General features: G+C 39.6%; 1 protein-coding gene and 1 long non-coding RNA gene across 3 annotated transcripts in view; one reads left to right on the top strand and one right to left on the bottom strand.

The window, feature by feature from the left end:
- The window catches only part of FILIP1 (filamin A interacting protein 1), a 214512-nt gene extending 201875 nt beyond the window's left edge, over nucleotides 1-12637 (top strand). The window contains exon 7 of one of the 2 annotated variants that reach the window (XM_055534823.1): nucleotides 8612-12637. Coding sequence is in view for 1 of the 2 variants with exons in the window: in XM_055534825.1 (XP_055390800.1) it covers nucleotides 8612-8652 (41 nt within the window). In the remaining variant the exon portion in view is untranslated. The remainder of the gene's footprint in view (nucleotides 1-8611) is intronic. The other variant, XM_055534825.1, reaches the window with a different exon arrangement.
- LOC129619632 (uncharacterized) lies at nucleotides 1-17899 on the bottom strand. Its single transcript, XR_008697982.1, has 4 exons — nucleotides 17800-17899; nucleotides 2488-2536; nucleotides 1816-1931; nucleotides 1-132 (listed from the first exon to the last, which is right to left on the bottom strand). It is a non-coding gene; the product is annotated as an uncharacterized LOC129619632 (long non-coding RNA).
- Nucleotides 17900-19534: the final 1635 nt, after the last annotated feature.

Here is a 19534-nt window from a genome sequence, read left to right as displayed (position 1 = left end):
CTTTACCGTAGAGGAGAAAACCAGCAGTTGAAGGATGGCTAGGAGTTAGAGAAGAGAGAGGCATCCTTGCTTCCTCTTTGGTCTGCAGTACAAACCTGTGAGAATGATGGGGAGGATGCCAACACTTCATGCCTGAGAACACAGAGGGAAAGAGTGGGTGGAATTAGGGGAAAATCCAAGCGCTGCCATTCTGGGTGGTGTAAGTTACTTCTGTTTCCCTTCAAAGGCACCGTGGCAGGTGGTTGCTGTTCAGTTGCTAAGTTGTGTCCGACTTTGTGACCCCATGGACTGCAGCACACCAGGCTCCTCTGTCCATCACCATCTCCTGGAGTTTGCTCAAACTCATGTCTATTGAGTCAGTGATGCCATCCAACCATCTCATCCTCTGTCATCCCCTTCTCCTCCTGCCTTCAATCTTTCCCAGCATCAGGATCTTTTCCAAAGAGTTGGCTTTTTTCATAAGGTGGCCAGAGTATTGGAGCTTCAGCTTCAGCATTAGTCCTTTCGATGAATATTCAGGACTGGTCTCCTTTGGGATGGACTGGTTGGATCTCCTTGCTGTCCAAGGGACTCTCAAGAGTCTCCTCCAACACCACAGTTCAAAAGCATCATTACCATAGAAGGTAATGGATTCAAAACAAACAGGAGTCCCAGATTGGGAAGTTCTCACCTCTGAAGCCATCATGTGTGTGAAGAACTAAGGGGACCTGAGAGCTTCTTGTGAATTATAAACATACTTGAATGAATTACGAATGGCTCATCCTTTCTGAGTCCCCTAGAGGGGTTCAGGAAAGAAAAGGTTTCAGGTCATTCGTCATGCTCTTTAGTTTCATGCTGGACCCTCCAAAAGAGATCAGAGAGGCTGTCCTTTTAAAGGACTGAACACCACCACCATATGCAGGATTTAGATTGCAGATAGTTATTAAGGTGAACAGGGAGAGAAGGTGGATTGCTGAACGGACATAGGACTGACCAGAGATCAGAGGAAAACAGTGTAACCTTTGGCAAACCACTTCACCTTGGCTTACGGCTTACATTTAGCTATTATCTGTTATGATTCTGACATTCCTGCTTATAGTGATAATACGATATGCTTCACTCTTGTTCAGTAAGCAGTTTAAAAGATTCTGTCATAATGCTTTTCCTAAAAACTAATAGTTAATTGCTTACCCAGTAAAAATAGTTTTGACCTCTTTACTTGTGTTAATACTATGTATGTGTAATGGATAGAATTGCAAAGTCAAGGACTATTTAGAAATGAACCAGACTTTAGAAGTCAACAAGATAACTATCCCTATTATTAAAGATGGAAACAAAATCAAAACAAAAAAAACCCAAGGCTTAGAGTGTCTATCTTCTCAATGATGAAACCAGGGTTTCAGTTTCTTCTAGTACCTTATTCATGATTTCATATGATGAAACTACTTCAAATGAGCAAAGTGTATATTCATCTATAGATAAAAATACCCACTCAATGGGCCAAAATAATATTGCCAAAGGTTTTGAGATATTGAGCTATCTACACAGAAACTCTTGGGACTTCCCAGGTGGCGCTAGAGGTAAAGAACCTGCCTGCAGTGCAGCAAATGCAGGTTCAATTCCTGGGTTGGGAAGATCCCCTGGAGGTGTGCATGACAACCCACCCCTGTATTCTTGCCTGGCGAATTCCATGGACAGAGGAGGCTGGTGGGCTGCAGTCCATGGGGTTGCAGAGTCAGACACAACTGAAGTGACTTAGCATAGTAGCACAGCATAGCACATGGTAACTCTATGTTAAAGTTCTCAGAACAGCACTTTGATAAATATTGGCCTTACCTAAAAATCACAGCTGCCACTCAATTTTCATACGTAATGTTGTATTCCATGCCATCCTGTGATCAGTTGTAGACTTATGTCAACCTAAGTTGATCTCAGCATCCAGCATCTAGCACCTGTGTCCAAAAGGTAGAACCTGAGCACACTTAGCTCAAGGACTTAACTATTTTCTAACCATTTACTTTTATTTATAATTAATGTTGCCTATGGGATAACGGGGCTTCCCAGGTGGCTGGGCTTCCCAGATGGCGCTAGTGGTAAAGAACACACCTGCCGATGCACGAGACATATGAGATGCAGTTTCAATCCCTGGATTAGACAGATCCCCTGGAGGAGGGCATGGAAACCCCCTCCAGTATTCTTGCCTGGGAAATCCCATGGACAGAGGAGCCTGGCAGGCTACAGTTCATAGGGTTGTAAAGAGTTGGTCATGACTGAAGTGACTTATCAGGCATGCACACATGGGATAACTAGTTCCAATTTATTTGTATCTGGGGAACAGTAATCTGTGTGAGAGAGAACAACCAGCTTGCCTGAAAAAGAAGCTATCAGTCATAACTGTGATGATTAGTAACTTCTGCCACCTAGGAGCAGGGAGGGGATTGGGGAGGCGAGGACTTGGTCTGATGATGGAGTGGGAAATGTTCTGGAAGGAAACAAATAAACTCTTACGTGGTTGAGAAACCTCCAGAGACCTTGTGTCATCTGCTTCAAAAGTTTCCTGAAACAAACGACAGAACTGATTAGCGGAAGTGTTTTTAATTAGTTGAGCTGAATCCAAAAGAGGGACTACAAGTCCAAGTCCACAGAGGAAGTTTATTGGACTTCCTATTTAAAACAGATGTTTTATCAGAACTCTGATTAATGTCTGAATGTGATAATAACAAGACTGAATACAAAAGCAGTTTATTAAACCTTAAAAGTAAACAATATCCAGGCACTCCTACTTCTAAAAGGTATAGAGAACTAGGACATTTTTGCAGGAGGGCAGGCAGCAAGTTCAAAGCTGGGGTTTGGTAGAAGGAAACTCCAGGAAGAAGGAAGAAAGTAGGAAGAAGAGTAGAGCCCTAAGTCAGCGTCTGGCTCTCTAGGCAGATCCCCTGGGAGCAGGGGCCATGGAACAGGGGAACAAGCCATCCACCAGCCAAGTTGATGCAGAAACCAACAGAAACCGTTTCCTGTAACTTAGTGTGTGGTTTCCTGTGAATGAAGCAGCCCTTCTTTACTAATGCAAAGTCCTGCTACAAGTCAAACTTTTGCTCTGGTGGGTGAGTTTGGAGGCTTTCTAAGTGATGTGGTCTCATTTACTAGAGCCAATTTTTAAAATTTAGAGCTCAAGGGTTCTCTTGAGTTTGGCAGAGCATGAACATAGGCATTGGTCAGGAGGAAGGCACTGACTTTGCAGGGAATACATCTTTCTTACTCCTTAGCTGAAGGGGCTCTCCTGGGAGGAATTAGAATTTAATTTGTTGCCAGGTTGCCCCACGCTAGCACTCAAGAGACATTCTCCCCCAAATTTCCCCCCAATCCTGTCTTGTGTATATGGCTTTGGATCTCAAGTCATCTGACTGGCCAGGACTTTTGGGGATACCACCCATGGAGGATAAATAAGTCATGCTTGTAAGGACAGAACTCAAGTGTAATTAGGAATTGACAAAGGTCCACATAGTCAAAGCTATGGTTTTTCCAGTAGTCATGTATGGATGTGAGAGTTGGACCATAAAGAAGGCTGAGTGCCAAAAAATTGATGCTTTCAAACTGTGTGCTGGAGAAGACTCTTGAGAGTCCCTTGGACTGCAAGGAGATCAAACTGGTCAATCCTAAAGAAAATCAACCCTGAATGTTCATTGGAAGGACTGATGCTGAAGCTGAAGCTCCAATACTTTGGCCACCTGATGCAAAGAGCCAACTCTTGGAAAAGACCCTGATGCTGGGAAAGATTGAGGGAAGGAGGAGAAGGGGACAACAGAGGATGAGATGGTGGGCTTGCATCACTGACTCCATGGACATGACTTTGAGCAAGCTCAGGGAGGTGGTGAAGGACAGGGAAGCCTGGAGGGCTGCAGTTCATGGGGTCCCGAAGAGTTGGACACAACTTAGCATCTAAACAACGACAACAACAATGCATCCTTTCCATGGAAGTCATACAACAGCTAGTGTAATAAAAGAATGAATTCATAAGCCACATCACTTCACAATAATATCATGAGAGCAAACAATGTATTTAATGTGTTACCTGAAATTTCTTAAGAAAAAAAACTCAAAGTAACACAAGAGAAATATATAATGGAAAACGTCTGTAAGTTCTTTGATCAACTGTTAATATAAAATTATATGTAAGAATGCAATGAACCCATGTGTATATGCTGATTAAGATTTAGAAGTCCTGTTCTTCTTTCGGAGAAGGCAATGGCACCCCGCTCCAGTACTCTTGCCTGGAAAATCCCATGGATGGAGGAGCCTGGTGGGCTGCAGTCCATGGGGTCGCTGAGGGTCGGACACGACTGAGCAACTTCACTTTCACTTTTCACTTTCATGCATTGGGGAAGGAAATGGCAACCCACTCCAGTGTTCTTGCCTGGAGAATCCCAGGGACAGGGGAGCCTGGTGGACTGCCGTCTATGGGGTTGCACAGAGTCGGACACGACTGAAGCGACTTAGCAGTACAGCAGTTCTTCTTTCAATTAGAAAAACAGAAATTGTTATTAAATACCTACACATCAGAGGGCCCCAAATTTAAGTGCTTTGCTCTTTTGAGTTTGCTGATAGAGGCTGAACTGTGGCCTTTGGTCCTCTATTTGGATCTTATTCTGAGTTGACGACAGAATCGAAGATAAATTAAGATTTGCTGACAGAATTTATAACTTCAATAAGGTTGTAATATTATCTTATCATCTTAAATCATAAAGAAACAGGAAGGGACTTGGAAATCCCACCTTAAAAAAACACACAAATAATGGTACTAATCCCTAAAGCACTTTTGCTGCTGCTGCTGCTAAGTCACTTCAGTCGTGTCCGACTCTGTGCAACCCCATAGACAGCAGCCCACCAGGCTCCCCTGTCCCTGGGATTCTCCAGGCAAGAACATTGGAGTGGGTTGCCATTTCCTTCTCCAATGCATGAAACCGAAAAGTGAAAGTGAAGTCACTCAGTCTTTTCTGACTCCTAGCGACCCCATGGACTGCAGCCCACCAGGCTCCTCCATCCGTGGGATTTTCCAGGCAAGAGTACTGGAGTGGGGTGCCATTGCCTTCTCCAAAGCACTTTTATTTTATTATTATTATTATTTTTTGCTGGCAACCATGACTCCTTCTGAATCAGACAGCTTTGCTGTGTAATGAGTCACCTCAAAATTTAATGCATTAAAACAACCTTTTTAAAAATTTTCTCACAAGTTTGTGCATTGGCTGGGAGATTCTTATCTGAGTCAGTTTATAGATTTGAAGAAAATGTAGATAAGCAAACATAGATTTAGTAAATATCCTTAATAAGTTTCAAATGATAAATTCACTGTCATATAGATCTTGTCTCACTATATTTAGAAGCAAAGTAAAATATGTCACTATATAAAATAAAATAACTTGGGTTTAATTGTATTCCTTTAAGTAAATTGTATGTACATAAATATTAAATGCCATCTTTTATTATTAAGTTGAATTAAATAAAATAAGCTCTCTTATTTGGCATTATCAAATATTTTTGAGATAGTTTTTTTTAGTAACACAATCTGATTAATAGCATTAATATATAATACCATGCATGGATTACCAGTTTGTTACCTTAAAAATAATAATAAAATATAATGGTCCAACCAAGACATTGTTTCTATATATGGACTCTTTTGCCATATGTATTTTTACCAAATACTAATCTGAAAATCTCTTATTATTATTTTATTGGAGTACAGTTGATTTAAAATGTTGTGTTAGTTTCAGGTGTACAGCAAAGTGAATCTGTTTTATATATGTATATAGATATAGATATGTTTCCACTCTTCTTTAGATTCTTTGATTCTTTTCCCATATAGGCCATTAAAGAGTTTTGAGTAGAGTTCCCTGTGCTATACAGTAGGCCCTTATTATTTATTGTAAATATAGTAGTGGGCATATGTTAATCCCAATCTCCCAATTTATCCCCCCTCGCCATTTGCCCATTGGTAACCATAAAATCGTTTTCTATATCTGTGACTATTTTTGTTTTGTAAATAAGCTCATTTGTATCATTTTTTTAAAGATTCCACATATAAGTGATGTAATTTGTTATTTATCTTTCTGTCTGACTTCATTCAGTATGACAATCTCTACGTCTATCCGTGTTGCTGCATATGGCATTATTTTGTGCTTTTTAATGGCTGAGTAGTATTCCCTTGTATATATGTACCACTTTTTCTTTATCCACTCCTCTGTCAGTGAACATTTAGGTTGCTTCCATGCCCCAGCCATTGTAAATAGTGCTGCTGTGAGTACTGGGGTGCATGTATCTTGAAAAGCTATTATTATTACAGAGACTATAAAACTCTAGGATTAGGAGAAGACAAATCTAGGAATTTAGAGGTTTGCACACTTAAGGGGAGAGAAGAAGGTATCACAGTAAAACAAAATATTAGTCCTGCCAGGGACTTGAGAGAGAATTTAGTGAAGAAACAAGGCAAACACATTCTGAATTATATCTGCAATAAGAACAATTCTAGATTTCACTCTTTTAAACATATGTTTCCTGTAGTCTCTTAGGGGAGGAAAATGGGGAAGATACTTGGATTCTGTTAGGGAGGTCTGAGACCTATGTGTTTTTACTCTTTGAAAACGACTCTAAAAATTTTTTTAAAAAAACAGTGTTGAGTAGGAAATAGCATTTTAATTTTTAAATTAAAAAAGAGACTCTGATTTTTAACTACATAATATTTTATTTAGTGTTTTTAGTCTTTACCTGAAGATTTTAATTCATTTTTAAGTGTTGAAAAAAATTGAGGCTAGAACAACTTTCAAAAGACAAAATGAGCTAATGATTTTTCCGAGTTTCTGGTACAGTGAAAAATCACATATATGTCTTAAAAGTTTTGCAAAACATTCATAACTAGTTACTATTAAGTATATAAAACATTTATGTATTTCATTTTACTTTGCTTATTTGTTTATCCCAAATTCAATTCAGAAAGGTCAAGAGACGGAGTGGAAATATCTCCACCTAGTGGTCAGTGTGAAGTAAACCTCTAGGTCTACAACATGCTGCTGCTGCTGCTGCTAAGTCGCTTCAGTCGTGTCCGACTCTGTGCGACCCCATAGACGGCAGCCCACCAGGCTCCCCGTCCCTGGGATTCTCTAGGCAAAAACACTGGAGTGGGTTGCCATTTCCTTCTCCAATGCAGAAAAGTGAAAGTGAACTAGTGTGCTTCAATTAATGTTTGTGAGCACACCGCATGCTTAGTCGCTAAATCATGTGGACTCTTTGCAACCCCAAGGACTGTAAGCCACCAGGCTCCTCTGTCCATGGGATTTCCCAGGCCAGAATACTGGAGTGGGTCATTTCCTTCTCTAGGGGATCTTCCCAACCCAGGGATTAAATCTATGTCTCCTGCATCTCCTTCACTGGCAGGCAGATTCTTTACCACTGAGCCACCTAGGAAGCCCGACATTAGTTTACAGGGAGGCAATACATTTTTCAGGCAGAGAAACCATTTGAGGCTTAGTTATTTCTTTCCTCTGCTGTTTATAATCGCAGCAAATGCAGGATCATGCTTCATTTTGCTCACCAATGTAGTTCCATGTCCAGCAGTGCATGAGTGCTAAGTGGCTTCAGTCATGTCCGACTCTGTGATCCTATGGACTGGAGCCTGCCAGGGTCCTTTGTCCAGGGGTTGCTCCAGGTCAGAACACTGGAGTGGGTTGCCATGCCTTCCTCCAGGATATCTTCCCCACCCAGTGGTCAAACTGCATGTCTTAGCTCTTCTACATTGGCAGGTAGGTTCTTTACCTCTAGGGCTACTACCTGGGAAACCTATGCCCAGCAGTGATGGGCATATAGTACCTCAATGACACAATGAAAAGAAAAAAAAAAAAGATACATGTTCATAAAGGCATAAAGGTTAAGATAAAAGTGAAATAAATCAAATAAATATAAAGAGTACACACTTGTTTTTGCTGGTACTGTTCTAATTACTATCTCAATCTATTTTTATTTACTTTTATAAAATGAATTTCAATTGAAAAACATATAAAGAATTATAAAGCATCTTCCCAGGTAGATTATACAAAAAGAAGCAGAGACAAGAATGAGTCATCTGTACTTAGTGACTTCTTGGGAATAAATATTATTTTTAATAATATAAATATTATTATTATTCCTGAGAATAAAGATAAATATTATCTAGTGACTTCCTGGTAATAAAATAAATATTTCTTTATTAAAATTCAAGACCACAGACATAAAAAAATAAAAGTATGTGAATATCATTCAGAACAGAAATTCTAGGAAATAGTCTGGTTTCCATTATGCGACTCATCTATAGCAAAGTCAGGGCTTTCCTTGGGTAAAACTGATCGAATATTGTTAGAATATTAGACATGGTTTCTAAAAGGCTTTAAGAATTTTAGAGGTAAATCTCCTATGTCAATATAAAGAAGTAACCCAAGAATAGGACAGAACTTCCAGAGAAGCTACTGGGTGCATGCACCTGTTTTTGTTTTGTTGTTTAATGCCTATGGTCTGTTAGTGAAATGGTATGGTGTTGACCCTCACGTAAACTACTGATGTGAGTTTCAGTCTAATTGAAAATGCTGTATCTTTCTTCTCTTTATAGAAAGCATCATCATCCACCAGTTGCGTATGAACTCAAGATGAAATGGTAAACCAAGCACATACTGGGTGTGCGTATTTCCTCTGAATCCCTGTTGAATGGATAATATATCTCCAGCCCTCCACCATCACTAAGGTCCTCCATGCTACTGATCACTACTGGAAATAATTTCCTTCTTCCAGTGAATTTTTTTTTTTGAGGATATAAACGTAAAAGCTGAAAATGGTTTTGCTGATAATATAAAAATAGGTAGCAAGAGCAATTCAATCTTTGTGTCAAATTTCTCTTCCTTTGGCAAAGCTTTCAGGTCCACGGGCACATGCTGTGTAATTTATTTTTATAATACACTTTGTAATGTGATTATTTTTTCCTAAAGTGTTTCCTCTTTCATAGTCTATGGCACATGTATTTGTAGACTACACTGTCAGTTCACCAAAGTATTGGTATTGGTGCATTCAAAATCGTAAGCTCTGCTTATTTTCTTCTATCAATTTGCTATTCCTGAAAAAAAAAAAAGAAAAATAAAGTACAACACTCTATAGGGTAAATTCAAGAGGTAAAACCAAAGCAGGAGGTCCTGGAAGATCTGTTATTATTGTTTGTACAATTCTCTGGTTCTGATCATGGTTCACCACTAACAAACAACACTGTGATTTAAGAGTTTAATTTTAAATACTTAAGACAGTTTTTTAAAGTTGCTCTTTCTGGTGTTCTGTGCCCAAAACCCTGGATGAATTTGTTTTCATATGGAACAAATTAATAGAAGGAGCTGTGTAAATTTTACCAGTAAGCCTTAAAGGAACAGCTTTTCCTGACAGTTCTATTGTATGTCTGTTTGCATTATGTACTTACATGTACAGGATGTATAATAAGGACTGTGATATTAGATTATTCCTCACAATCTATCCAAAGGAAAACGTGAAAATAAAAACTGACCTAGATACTATCAGCATTTTTTTAAAAGTGGTAAAAGAAATCCCAAGGTACATAAACTTTTTTCTTGATAGCCAGGATTTGGACACGTTTTCATAATCCCCTATAGGTTAGATAATATATTCTTTAAAGATTCAAAGCACAATATGCATTAATCAAATCTCAGTGTCAGACCTGCTGTTGAATTTAGGTTTATGTGAAAATATGCATCAGAAAACTACTTGAAACTCTAATGATGTAGCTTTTTTTAAAAAAGATTTTGTTAATATGGATATGTTTTCAATAAGGTCTTTAAAAAGATCATTTTGAAGACAAATAAGGAGTTGACACATCAGGTTCTAGGAGCATAAATCATGTATCATGTCACTTTATCGAGATTAAAGAAAGAATGCTTGTTAGCATCACAAGGATAACTAGAAAGCACACAGGTAATACTATTGGCCCATTTCTCTGGTCCACAACATTACCCAGGTTCCTGAGGCCACGAGGGGAATACACACTGAATCTATGGAACAGAAACATTAGGTTTTAAGGTATACCTTGTGGAATTAGCAAGTCACATTCAGTAGGTATTAAAAATTAAATAACTGTATTTTATGTAAAATCAGTTATGAGTTTTGTAAGTAAGAGAAATGCTACAGTGGGTTTGTCTTAGCATGAATAATTGTGAACGAATCACAGACATGCAGGGCTTTCATTACTGATTAATGAAACTAGAGTGTGTACGTGTGAAGATTTTAAAAATTGTTATGGGTTTTGATTTCTGAAAATGTTTCTGAACTGGCCATTTCAGTGAGAAGGGGGTTTTATTTAGTATTGCTATATTTTTCAACTCACAGTTAAATTCCCTATTTGCCAATGCTTATACTTCTGATGGCAAAAATATTCTGATATACCACAGAATTTATTTTGAAGCAGATACCTTTCTTAACTTGTGAGAATTTTATTACACAAAGAGTGAAAAGGCTAGATGATAAAACTTTAAATACTACTTGATGTTAATTTAAAATATTACAAGTAACTTATGTATATTTGGATCTAAAGATTTTGTTTCTCCTGCATTTATAATGAAATTTGTAGAGGATGATAGTGTGATCAGGGCAACTCAGATGGTTGCTTTTTTCTGCCCCTGCTATGATTAAGTCCTTTCTTTAAACTCTAATGGAATGTGAGTGACAGACGAGTAAAATTAATCTAAATTAATAAAAAATTGTCTTGACAAAAATAATAAACTATTAAAAATGAATAGAAAATAAACACAGAAGTCTTTATCTAGTGAATAAACAAACAAGATCATAAACAGTCATACTCCAATGAAAGTGTGAGAGCATTACTTGCTCAGTCGAGTCTGACCCTTTGTGACCCCATGGGCTGGAGCCCACTTGGCTCCCATGTCCATGGGGTTCTCCAGGCAAGAACACTGGAGCGGGTTGCCATTCCCTTATCAATATCCAACTGAAAAAGCTGCCCCTGTGTTCAATCCTGGCACCATCCCAGGCTCACATAATTTCTATATATTTTATTTTAAGTAAATCTCCAATCATCAGTATGAATGACAATCCATTTTGAATGGAATAATTATGTTTTCTGAAGCAGAGTCATAATCAGTGTTTCCAGATTAAGGTGCATAGTTGAACTAATTCATTATGTTGCCCTTTTCTTTTTGATAGGAGAATGTGTTCTGACAGTATTGATTACAAAGATTTTTTTTCAAGTATTTCATAAAACATTAAGGTTTGATGAAGTTAGTTGTAAATATTCCAGATATCAGATGCCTGGAATGGTCACAAAATGTGAAGAATTAATTGTATCTTAGGACAACCATTTGAAAAAAAATCATGATATGGAATATATAGCTTAAACATTAACAGAAACACCAACACTATTGAAGTAACTCATAGCTTCTAAAAACTAGTGACAAAGGAAGTATAAAATGGTGTGTTAAACAATGTAATTAATATGGTTGTGCCTTTTTTCTATATACTGTGGTTGAATTTTCCTGGAAATAAATTAAAAGTATAGCTAGAGTAGGGTGTGTTCATGAATGTGATGAGCAACAATTCTAAAAACACCAAAAATGCAAGATGGAAGTTTTTAAAAAAAACATCTGGCACCTGAGGCATATATGTGCCTCTGGACTCCAGTGCTATGCCTCTGCTAAAAATATTAATTAGAAGGCAAAAAAGAAGAACAATAAAAATTGCTGTAATGAATTCATAAAAATGGGGAGAGTTTCGTGGAATTATTTTTGCTTGCTGAGCACTAAAATTTTTATTTTCTTAAATTCTCAGCATTTACTACATAACTGATGAAAACTGTATTTGTTACCTAGAGAAAATGTCATATATTCATAAATTTAGACAGAAATGTTTATCGGTGCCATAACAAGATTCATTTTTTTTTCTGGTGTTGTTTTCTTTTTGTTTGTTCATGTTATTTTGGTAATTTTACCTCACCATTCACAGATTTTGTTATTTGAACAATTCAGGTCTGTATTTATTTAGATTTTTGCTTTAAAAATATCAGATGTTAACTTTTCCAATATGAGAGATTTATAATGTGATCAAATATTCTTAGAATTCTTGCAGGTCTAATGGATTTTCGAAAGCAAAGGATTGCATTAAAAAGTTTGTGAGCTGCATTCTATTTTCACAGCATTCTCAATTTTGTCTTCTTTAAGTTTTATTAAATCCATGAAAAGCTTATTATTTTTCACTACAGCCTGGTGAATTTGTGGATATATTCTTTTCTTTTCTATGAATGTAATATCCTACTTTCATTTTTTTCACAGGCTATTGAAATTACTAAACCAATTAAGACATTCTCTATGTTATTTCCCAAAGCCAACTATGTTTGTCAAAATCTCACCAGGGTGAGAAAAAATAACGATTGTGATACAAAAGCATTTGTGCAATATTCTTTTTTGAATTGGAACATAATAGTTATCAAATTAAAATCATTTAAAATGAATATTTGACCTTCTTTTTACTTAAAATTATTTGCTTTAAAATAGATTTCCCCTCTGCATTTCATATTTTCTTTAAAATATGGTGTTTTTCAGTGTGAATAAACATAAGTCAAAGCAGATCTCCCAAAATGAGAGATGCTTTTTCTCTGTGTTATATCATGGTTTGAGTCCCTACAAGACACCAAGAGATGGAACTGGTTACAGGGTTTCCCTTATCCATTAGCCTCCCCCAAATGCTTTGTTGATCAACATTCAGATACTTCCCACTGCCTTCCACTGTCTGTCTAAAGGTAGAGTGCTCAGCAGAGCAAATGCTCCTGAGGTTTTGCCTGCAACTGTCAGCCCGGCCCCCACATAGGCAGCTGGATAATGGTTTCAGAAAAGTGGGGTGGGGATGACGGTGGGGTTGTGCTCTGATCTCTTTATTTGCCACCCTTGTGCCAGAAATGGTGGTCCCTTGCCATAGCCAATCTGAAACTTATCTTTGCCTTATTTGAGACAAAGGAATGGGTTTCTCTTATTTATTATTTAAAGATAAACACATATCCAAAAACCAGGCAAGGCTGCTGTCTACACAAAGATGCCTTCCACAGGAAAGCTGCAGATGTTAGGGGTCTTGACCACAAGGACAGCTCTTTGGCTTCTCTTCTTGGAGGTGTGGAGCCCTTTGGGGTACATGGTTTGAGAGCACTTGCCAAAAGACTCTTTATTTCATGACTTCCCGGGAGAAGGGGTCTCAGGCTTTCCATTATATATGCTCAAATGGATTATTGTCTCTGAGCCCTGAGCTAGAGTCACTTTTAATGAGAACAGGTGCTTCCCCTAGGTATAGAGAAACCAGAGCAACTTATCTGGGCTTTATGTTTGTTGGCAATAGGACACACTGCACGAAACTCTTTAATTTTTTCTTGAATGTCATTAAACTCCACATTTATAATTTGTATTCAGTGAATCCCAAGGAACCTATTGTTGCTGCTTAGTCACTAGGTCATGTCCGAGTGACCCTGGACTGTAGCCTGTCAGGCTCCTCTGTCCATGGGATTCTCCAGGCAAGAAGACTGGAGTGGATTGCCTTTTCCTTCTCCAGGGGATCTTCCTGACCCTTGAAAGATGTCAATCAGCTGGGGCAACCCTAGACTGCAAGTTTCCTGGCGCAGCCGGATCACAACCTGATCCACAGAAAACAGTAGGAACCCAGTTCTCTGCAGTGCCCAATTTTTTTAAAAAGATAATCAGTTCTTTAGTTTTGCCTGGCATTATTTCTAGCATCTCTTTCAGAGATAAACATCTCTAAGAATAAAGTCTTTCTTTTTCTTTCTCTTCGGGAGTCCTTTTTTTCTTTCTGCCTTATGTTGACTAGCACTAGGACACAATGCTGTCTCTCTAGTTTGACTGTAAGTTTCTCAAGGGCAGGACTTGCATATTCCTCAGAGTGAATACAAGATTCTGAATAAATGTTTGCAAAGGGCAATATAATTCCTTCTCCCAGCTGCATTGCCTCATGGTTTTCCATGACCATAAGCACATAGTCAGTTGGAGTTTTTCTGACTGACTCTCACTCCCATTTGTCTCTCCTCCTTGAGAGCGAGGTATGTGCATAGTCAAAATGGCAGGGTGCTTTGTAGGCACTTGGTAATTGACTCCTAATCCCAAAGGGTTGCTCCTTCAGCAGTGTGTTCTGGGCTAGATCTTCCTCACCAAATTGACTTGCCTGGTGATTCTTCCCTTGCAGAAGCCTCTGTACCCACTGAAGTTTTCAGAGGCAGAATATCTGGATGAAACAAGAGTCTCAATACTCATTGATTCACTCTGCAAAGACAAAAGGCCCTCATTTTATCAGATCACCAGATGGTCTAGGCTACCAAAACAGGAGAGATGTATTCAGCCATTTTTGAGCCACAAAGGAGGTAAGCACTGATTCCCACATAAAGCATTGGTGCAAGTAGTCAGTGGGACAAGGGGACTCTATAAGCTAACAAACCGAGCATCTCCCAGAAGAGGAGGGTACCAGACAACTCTGTTCATAGGGAAATTGTGACCTGCTAAGATTTTGCTTGAGAAAAGGAGCACAGACACCAAGGGTATATATACAGTTTTGCAAAACATTAATAACAAGTGTAGTATAAGGTTCAACTGTCTCTATGTCCCTTTATCTTTTGTTCTATTCTCCCCTGGGTGAAGTGAAAGTCACTCAGTCATGTCCAACTCTTTGCAACCCCATGGACTAGACAGTCCATGGATTTCTCTAGGCCAGAATACTGGAGTGGGTAGCCTTTCCTTTCTCCAGGGGATCTTCCCAACCCAGGGATAGAATCCAGGTTTCCTGAATTGTAGGCAGATTCTTCACCAGCTGAGCCACAAGGGAAGCCCAAGAATATTGGACCGGGTAGCCTATCGCTTCTCCAGCAGATCTTCCCAACCCAGGAATCGAACTGGGGTCTCCTGCATTGCAGGTGGATTCTTTACCTACTGAGAGAGGGAAGCCCTCTCTCCTGGGTGGAGAACCACAATATCACTCAGACCTTAGGGTCTATTTCCTCACAGTTTAGTTTTTGACATCATAAAGAGGATAAGGTGTGGTACTGCTTTAGATCCCCTATAAGACCCTGAGCACACATTTTATATGCCACTGACCTCATTATTTTTCAATTGTTTGTTGGTAAATTGTCTTTCTCATGCAAATTTGAGTTCATTCAAAGTAGATTAAGTTAATTCAACAAGTTTATTGAGTTTCTTTTATGTCCCAGTTCCCTTGACAGATATTGGAGATACAGCAATTAACAAAAACATCTCTGACCTTGAGAAGCTTATACCCAGTTGGAAAGACAGGTATAAAAATATATTTTTTGATACTACAGTAAGTGCAAGTATAGCTGCTGCTGCTGCTAAGTCGCTTCAGTCGTGTCTGACTCTGTGCGACCCCATAGACGGCAGCCCACCAGGCTCCCCTGTCCCTGGGATTCTCCAGGCAAGAACACCGGAGTGGGTTGCCATTGCCTTCTCCAATGCATGAAAGTGAAAAGTGAAAGTGAAGTCGCCTAGTCGTGTCAGACTCTTAGCGACCCCGTGGACGGCAGCCTACCAGGCTCCTCCATCCATGGGATTCTCCAGGCAAGAGTACTGGAGTGGGGTGCCATTGCCAGTATAGAGATATGTATATATTGCCACGTGCTCAGAGAACAGTTCTTAGCTCAGTCTGAGGGGACAAAGACTTGAACTGGCCACTGTCCTGAATCTTGAAGTTTGAGTAGGAATTAGCTAACAAGGCAGTTTCAGTGGAGGAGAGGTCTGAATTCTGGGAGCACTGGGTCACTGAGTATCTGGGTGCTGAAGGCAGTGAGTGCAGATTTTTCCTCCCAGGAGATTTGGTGACAATAAAAATGATGTGGTGGAACAGTGTGCCGAACCTTGTTCCTTACAGTGTGCTTGTCAGGGAGAAATCCCTGGAGGGCTTGATGTTTGTTGTCCTGAATATTCAGTTCCAGTTACTAAAATGGGACTAATCAGGCTCAGTAAAAACTGACTTTCACTTTTAAGTTTGTCTTATGAAAGTCATCCTTCAAGTATATGTTAAAGTTACTTTAAAGAAATAAATGGGGCTTCCCTGGTGGCTCAGAGGTAAAGAATCCAGCTGGCAATGCAGGAGTCATGGGTTCTATCCCTGAACCGGGAAGATCCCACATGCCACAGAGCAATGAAACCCATGCACCACAAACTATTGAACCTGTGCTCTGGAGCCCGGGAGCCGCAACTACTGAGCCCATGGGCCACAACTTCTGAAGCCCACTGCCCAAGAGCCCACACTCGGCGACAAGAGAAGCCGCTGCAATGAGAAGCCTGCACACTGAAACTGGAGAGCAGCCCCTACTCACCACAACGAGATAAAAAGCCATGCAGCACAGCCACATATAAATAAATAAATAAAAATCATTAAAAAAAATGAGTAACTTAATAGATCGTAGTGGCCCAAGTGTTTCAAAAAAAAAAAACAAAAAACAAACAAACAAAGATGAAATGCCTGCAATACCCATTCCCTCCAAACTTCCAACAACTTAGTATTTGGAATAATGGCACAAAGTAAGTTCAAGTCTAAAAATGGTCCAACATGTGATTTATGAGATTAAGATTTTTAAGATTCTACTTTCCTGCATCTCTTGAATGATTCTCATGGAGCAAGTAAAGTCTCTTTCCTTCATAGCCCTTCCCCTTTGAAAAAATAATTTCACTGTTACACATATGTCAGTTGGCTATCAAACAAGAAACTGTAATGTTGCATTTGAAAGGAAGACCTTATCGATAACTAATGGCACCCATAATTGATAATTGATGGAAAAATACATACCATGGGAAGTAACTGACAAGGTTCTACACAATGGAGGGAAGATCCCCTGGTGGCTCAGATATTAAAGACTCTGCCTTCAGTGCAGGAGACCTGGGTTCAATCCCTGCTTTGGGAGGATCCCCTGGAAAAGGGAATGGCAACCCACTCCAGTATTCTTGCTGGAAAACCCCATGAACAGAGGAGCCTGGCAGGCTATATAGTTAATGGGGTCACAAAGTGTCATACACAACTGAGTAACTAAGCAAGCCACACAGTGGAAGTTATGGAGCCTGAGGTTTCATTAGAATTGTATTCGTCCATTTAAGGAGTGTGTAGAATTATGAGACTACACTTGATCTTAGCCAAAAGGCTGAGAAACGATGTAGAATTATGAGAAATGGAACTTTATTTCCTTCCCCAAAGTTCTTAGACCTCCTACTAGGAATTTTGGTGTCATTATCTTTCCTCTAATGAGATTAACCATTAAAGTATCTTGTTTGACTTGTCTTTCTGACTACTGATTGCGGTTATTCATGGATTTGCAAAATCTTTATCACAGTCAATGAGCTCAGGCTAATTAGACAATCTCAGTGTGAGAACAAAAGGATTTTCTTAAATGCCTATCTGAAAGTTTAGTAAATACCCAACATAAAAAGCAGAAAAAGATGAACTTTAAAAACAGTTTGGATCAAGTTCTGTTGCAATAAATACAAGAAATCAGATTATATTCCTGACGAAAAATTAATCAATACAGTAAGTCCCCTACATACAAATGAGGCCCGTTTCGAGAGTGCATTTGTAAGTGCAATTTGTATCAAAGTCCAAGTTAGCCTCGGTTAACTAACTAGTTAACTAACACATGTGGCTGTATAGTACTGTACCATAATAGGTTTATAATACTTTTCACAAATAATACATAAAAAAAAACACAAAAATAAAGAAAACATTTTTAATCTTAAAGTACAGTACCTTAAAAGTAGAGCAGCATGACAGCTGCACACAGGGGCTGGCATCAAGCGAACGGCAAGAAGAGTCGCTGACTGGAGGAGGGAGAAGCGGTGGGAGACGGAGGGCGAGCTGCAGTTTCACTCCCCCCTGACATTGATGGCACAGGTTCTGGTTCCTTACTGGGTTCGGTTCTGCCCATCCTTTAGAAAAAATGATCCAGTGACGTCTGGGTAGTAGATCTTTTTTCTCAACGTAGATGACATTGGATTGCATTCTGCAATCTTTGTGTGCCATTCCACGTTTGGGTCCCCTGCCTCAAAAACTAAGTGTCTCCTCTGGAACCTCCCTGGTGTCCAATGGCTGAGACTTTGCACCCAATGCAAGGGGCCCAGGTTTGGTCCCTCGTCCAAGAGCCAGATCCTGCATGCTACAACTAAGATTTCACATGCTGCAACTAAAGATACACACGAAGATGGAAGATTCTGTTTGCTGCAAATAAGACCTGGCACAGCCAATAAAATACTAAAAAAATAAAATTATCAGTGCCTCCTCAAATAGAGAAAATCCCCTTGCCCTTTCTTGTGTCATAAATTTCTTTAGTTACTTGTTCTTCCTCTTGTCTCCCTTTGTTCTTTCTTTGGGCCTCCATTCCATCAGGTCTTCCTTAGTAAGCTCCTCGTGCTGCACAGTAAGAAGTTCAATGAAGATATCCTCTTGCAAATCTCGCTTGAAATAAAGATACTGTGCTACTGTGCTCTCTACAGTACTGTGCACTAAAGTACACGAAAGCACAGCTACTTGCAGAGGATGCACGCACATGACTGTGTGCCAGACACGTGACATGATTGGACACGTGAAAGCATGTTTGCATCTTTAAAACTTCAAAACTTGAAAGTTTGTATGTAGGGGACTTAACTGCAGTCAGTCTAAGAAAAAAGATGGAAAATTTTATTTGAGCCAGCCTGAGGATTATAACCCAGCAGTCTTTGAGAAAGCTCTGAGGACTGCTCTGTCTGGTAGAATGGTAAACTACAACCCACTCCAGTATTCTCACCTGGAAAATCCAATGGACAGAGGAGTCTGGCGGGTCACAGAAGAGTTGGATGGGACTTAGCGACTAAACAGCAACAACAATTGATCATACAGGCTCTTTTAAGTTGGCTATCCTGGAAAATGTTATAAGGAATCTCAAATTAAACTTTCAAAGACATCAAGGCTGGGAAAGCATGTCAAGGGCCTGTCATGAGATTCTGCGATAGCTATAGACTTGAATGTATTCCTCTCTTCTCAAAGTGAAAGTGAAAGTGAAGTCACTCAGTCATGTCTGACTCTTTGTGACCCCATGGACTGTAGCCTACCAGGCTCCTCAGTCCGTGGAATTTTCCAGGCAAGAGTACTGTAGTGGGTTGCCATTTCCTTCTCCAGGGGATCTTCCCAACCCAGGGATTGAACCTGGGTCTCCTGCATTGCAGGCAGATGCTTTACCGTCTGAGCCATCAGTTCAGTTCAATTCAGTCGCTCAGTTGTGTCCGACTCTTTGCGACCCCATGAGTCCCAGCATGCCAGGCCTCCCTGTCCATCACCAACTCCCGGAGTTCACTCAGACTCACGTCCATCAAGTCAGTGATGCCATCCAGCCATCTCATCCTCTGTCGTCCCCTTCTCCTCCTGCCCCCAATCCCTCCCAGCATCACAGTCTTCCCAATGAGTCAACTCTTCACATGAGGTGGCCAAAGTACTGGAGTTTCAGCTTTAG

Source organism: Bubalus kerabau, chromosome 9 (genome assembly GCF_029407905.1).
Source record: "Bubalus kerabau isolate K-KA32 ecotype Philippines breed swamp buffalo chromosome 9, PCC_UOA_SB_1v2, whole genome shotgun sequence".
Classification (NCBI taxonomy): domain Eukaryota; kingdom Metazoa; phylum Chordata; class Mammalia; order Artiodactyla; family Bovidae; genus Bubalus; species Bubalus kerabau.
The sequence above is the reverse complement of the archived record's forward strand: the minus strand, read 5'-3'. Positions and strand labels throughout refer to the sequence as shown.